The following is a 4,130-nucleotide window of genomic DNA, read 5'->3' on the forward strand; positions in this document are numbered from 1 at the left end:
TTCTAGATGCAGCCAGGAAATTGCCATTGCAATCATCCTCGATAGTCTGATACATCATTCAAGCAGATCTAAATATGTATAATAAGCTCGTGTTATGCGTACGGTTTTATCAAAGCTCAAGATAAACAAGACTACAGAAAGGGAAAGACAAGCCCACCCAAACACCATATTACCCAATCATCTGCAAATCCATTGTCACAAGACACAATCAAAACCTGCACGTCGGAGAATCGCAAAGACATATCTAAAAGCACTTCCGGTGAACGATCGACGGCCCGGATTCATCATACTCGGCCTTTGATATCCACATCTGCATGGAGCAAGTACCAGAAGAACAACATAGAAAGTAAGCCGGTTGGAGAAACACATCAAATCATCTTCAAAATTTTTATCACTAGGAGGAACACACGAAGTTGCAAATAAGCAAGCCATTAATGCCTGTCCTACTAGAAGCATTATTACGTTCTAGATTAAACAAAGATGATGCTCACGTCAAATGACCATTGAATTTGAAAAGAAAGACAACCACTACCGTAGTCTGTGCAATGAAGTTACCTGTTGGAATGTGCTGAGGGAAGCTAATATTGAACCTCCAATCCAAACACTGTACTTCCTCTCTGGAGGAGCCACCACCTTGATTTTCATGCTGCTGGGTGCTAGAGCAGTAATCTCCTTGCTCATACGATCTGCAATGCCAGGAAACATGGTGGAGCCACCACTAAGCACAATGTTCCCATATAAGTCTTTCCTTATATCCACATCGCACTTCATGATCGAATTATATGTGGTCTCGTGTATTCCAGGTGCTTCCATCCCTACGAGCGATGGTTGAAATAGAACCTCGGCACATCGGAAACGCTCTGCTCCAATTGTTATTACCTGGCCATCAGGTAACTCATAGCTTTTCTCAATTGATGAACTACTCTTAGCAGCTTCAACCTCCTGCTCATAATCAAGAGCCACATAGGCAAGCTTCTCCTTTATGTCGCGGACAATTTCACGCTCAGCTGTTGTGGTGAATGAGTAACCTCTCTCCGTCAAAATCTTCATCAAAGCATCGGTTAAGTCCCTTCCAGCAAGGTCAAGCCGAAGGATGGCATGGGGGAGTGCATAACCTTCATAAATAGGAACTGTGTGACTGACTCCATCACCAGAATCCAGCACGATACCTGATTGGCAAAAAATTATTAATGAAGTGACTGCCATGAGGAACTAAACTACTGAGTAAGCAGGCAAGTGGATGATAACATATAGCAATACCAAAATCACTTGCTGTTAACTGGATTATTTCATGTTGCTGTGTTAGAGTGACAAGTTGTTATCCAATTGAGTAGCAATTTAAGAACCTCTTTTGATTTCCTTTATTTAATATTTCAATTCCATTTTATTTGCAATAGTTATTATATCCTTCGTGAATTGTGTTATCAAATTCATCAGGTCATGACAAGTGGAAGAATGACCAACTTCCTTAGCCAACTAAAACTTAAAAGAGCGAAAAGCTTGCTTTTCGGAAATATAAGATTTCGTATTAAGTGGAAATAAGATTCTAATTCAGGAACAAACCTGTAGTTCGACCACTGGCATAAAGGGAGAGGACAGCTTGAATGGCAACGTACATGGCTGGCACATTGAAAGTCTCAAACATGATCTGGGTCATCTTCTCCCTATTTGCCTTAGGATTGAGGGGTGCTTCAGTGAGGAGCACGGGATGTTCTTCCGGAGCCACACGGAGCTCGTTGTAGAAAGTGTGATGCCAAATTTTTTCCATATCATCCCAATTGCTAACAATTCCATGTTCTATAGGATATTTCAGTGTAAGGATACCCCTTTTAGATTGCGCCTCATCCCCCACATAAGCATCCTTCTGCCCCATTCCTACCATGACACCAGTATGCCTTGGCCGACCTACAATGCTGGGGAAAACAGCCCTTGGTGCATCGTCTCCAGCAAAACCAGCCTAATTAAGTGCATAAGTATGAGTTAGAAACTTGACACCTTATGCAGATACAAAAATGGGTATGTGTGATGCAACTCGACTATCTCGAGCCTGACTCATCTAAACCTGTAGAACTTATAGCACCTGGAACTGATCAGATGCTTTAGTTTGTGTGCAAGGCCATTTCGCTTACTCTATTATATACTTGAGGAGTTCGACCATTTCTCTTGATGACTAATATTGAACGAATTTCATGGCAAGGTACACTCTGATAATGAAATATTGAGATGGATCAGGTCATTCGACCTCTACACTTTTGACTTGATAGGAAAATAGGAGTAACAACTAGTATTAGAGAAGACTCGTGACCCTAAACAATATGGCATGCATATACCCCACAACATGACACGAAGAGCAAGGTTTGGGCATATTTGAATGGCGCAAAGCAACAAGGTGAGACATTGCTTATGCACCAATAGAAACCTCTTACCTTAACCATTCCAGTCCCATTATCCACAACAAGGGGCTGAATGTCCTCTGTCTCCGCCATACTTTGGAAAAGATCTACAAACAAACAAACGTCCTGTCAGATTAACCCATTAACTAAACGTGCTTCAGTCAGAAGTTGAGCGACAGTGCATACAAATACCAGGTAAGAGAGCCATCAGCCAAATTTGAAATCGTACATTCAATTTTCGTTCTTTCCTTTTAAACTTTCATAGGATGAACTATATTTGGCAAAATACATATCTAAAGTGACATTTTAAAAGCTTACTAGTCTAATGCATGGTTTAGCCAGGGTCAATATTTTTACCAAGTCAAAAAAATACAGACTCAAAATACAATTACCTATCATAAAAAAACTCGAAAAGATAGAAATCCTGTTAGTATCGCTGTGGAAAAGTTAATATCATGTTTCCATCAGATTCTTGAACAATAAATTGGGAAGAAGCACTATCCGAGGAGCTGGATCAAGATGGTAGCCTAGACTGATCCACCATTGCGCCGGACTTCTTAAAGTAGCAAAGCATCAGGAAAAGTGGAGCCACAAGAAAAATTCATTCACTCTAGAGTTCTCCATAACATAATTTCCGTTTTTTGGTCCAAACTTGATATTAGTGTTGCCAATATTCTAGTTATGCAAGTGATCAAGTAATCTTGAGATTAAAGTGAGATCAACATGCCATGCCTACATAATTATGAATAACTGTCCTATTAACCGTAAACTAACTAGCATTGAGCAAACCTATGAAACGGCTTGGTCTACAGAGTGAATGAAACAACCACTTTCATCAATATTATCTCCAAAAAATTGAAGGGTGTCCAGGGAAGCCTAATTGTCAGGGTACGTATACTGTGACATAGATCTTGACAAAGAATGCATGCACCTGCTTTTGGTTGCTCCCCCATATTCTTATAGCTCAAAGAAAACTTAGCAAGCAGTTTAGACAGTTCAATCAACATAGCAGCTCGCCTTCACTAAAGCTCAGTATGCTTCTAGATGATCTGAAGGCAATACTTCAAACAAACTGAAATTCATCCCTTCATCTTGGGAAGGGGGGGAGTAGCAATAAGGTAATAAATTAGTAACAATGTGCCCCCTGTAGTAAATGATGTATTGGCTACAGCTGATTGACCCGGAAGCTTGAATCAGTGAGAATTTTCTTCATGAATCAAAAAATGCAGCTTTAACACATGCGGATCTACTTAAACGGCTACCGATCAACCGATCATGACTAGAACTCGAGTGACTATGTACCGCAAGATCATAAATTGATCTGCCTGGTTCGAAACGACCAAACACATCAAAAGGAATACCCTTTCTCTCCTATTTTTTCGCTTGATCACGTCGAGAATCAAGTAATAGTTCGTAAAGCAACCAAGCCCAAGAGCACACAAACTCATCATTCACAAAAGGTTGGATTACCTTCCTTCTTTCTTCTCTAGGAAACCTCCTCGGTCTCCCACTTCTTAAGCAAAAGTGAGAGAGAATAGAGGACCTGCTACCACCTGGAGAAAAACCCAACAACCCAAGTTGACAGCAAATCCAAGCAAAAAGAAGAAGACAACCAAAGCAGGTAACAGCAATGGAAAGGAGCGAAATTTGCTTCGGTTTTCTAGCTTTACCTGAGACCCAGAAACGGAAGAAGCAGTGGGAATGGAACGAGGGAGATGGGATTCGTAGAATTTGTGC

The 4,130-nt window shown here is 40.8% G+C and overlaps 1 protein-coding gene across 2 annotated transcripts; it reads right to left on the reverse strand.

The window, feature by feature from the left end:
- LOC115756600 (actin-7-like) lies at positions 1-4,130 on the reverse strand. Of its 2 annotated transcripts, XM_030696434.2 has the most exons (6): positions 4,064-4,130; positions 3,864-3,946; positions 2,427-2,500; positions 1,564-1,957; positions 556-1,169; positions 1-310 (listed from the first exon to the last, which is right to left on the reverse strand). In XM_030696434.2, exons 3-6 carry the CDS (start codon positions 2,484-2,486, stop codon positions 245-247), a joined length of 1,134 nt encoding a protein of 377 aa, XP_030552294.1. In that variant the 5' UTR covers positions 2,487-2,500; positions 3,864-3,946; positions 4,064-4,130; the 3' UTR covers positions 1-244. The 2 variants fall into 2 exon arrangements, with proteins under 2 accessions (XP_030552294.1, XP_030552295.1); XM_030696435.2 differs by lacking the exons at positions 3,864-3,946; positions 4,064-4,130 and having other exon boundaries at positions 2,427-2,519.

The sequence above is a fragment of the Rhodamnia argentea genome, chromosome 9 (assembly GCF_020921035.1).
Source record: "Rhodamnia argentea isolate NSW1041297 chromosome 9, ASM2092103v1, whole genome shotgun sequence".
NCBI classification, from domain to species: domain Eukaryota; kingdom Viridiplantae; phylum Streptophyta; class Magnoliopsida; order Myrtales; family Myrtaceae; genus Rhodamnia; species Rhodamnia argentea.

Coding starts and splice junctions, on each gene's coding strand:
- LOC115756600 (XM_030696434.2), bottom strand. CDS start 2,486: ATGGCGGAGACAGAGGACATTCAGCCCCTTGTTGTGGATAATGGGACT. Junction 1,958..2,426: donor ATGGGACTGGAATGGTTAAG/GTAAGAGGTTTC, acceptor GCACTTAATTAG/GCTGGTTTTGCTGGAGACGA. Junction 311..555: donor CCCTCAGCACATTCCAACAG/GTAACTTCATTG, acceptor TGCTCCATGCAG/ATGTGGATATCAAAGGCCGA.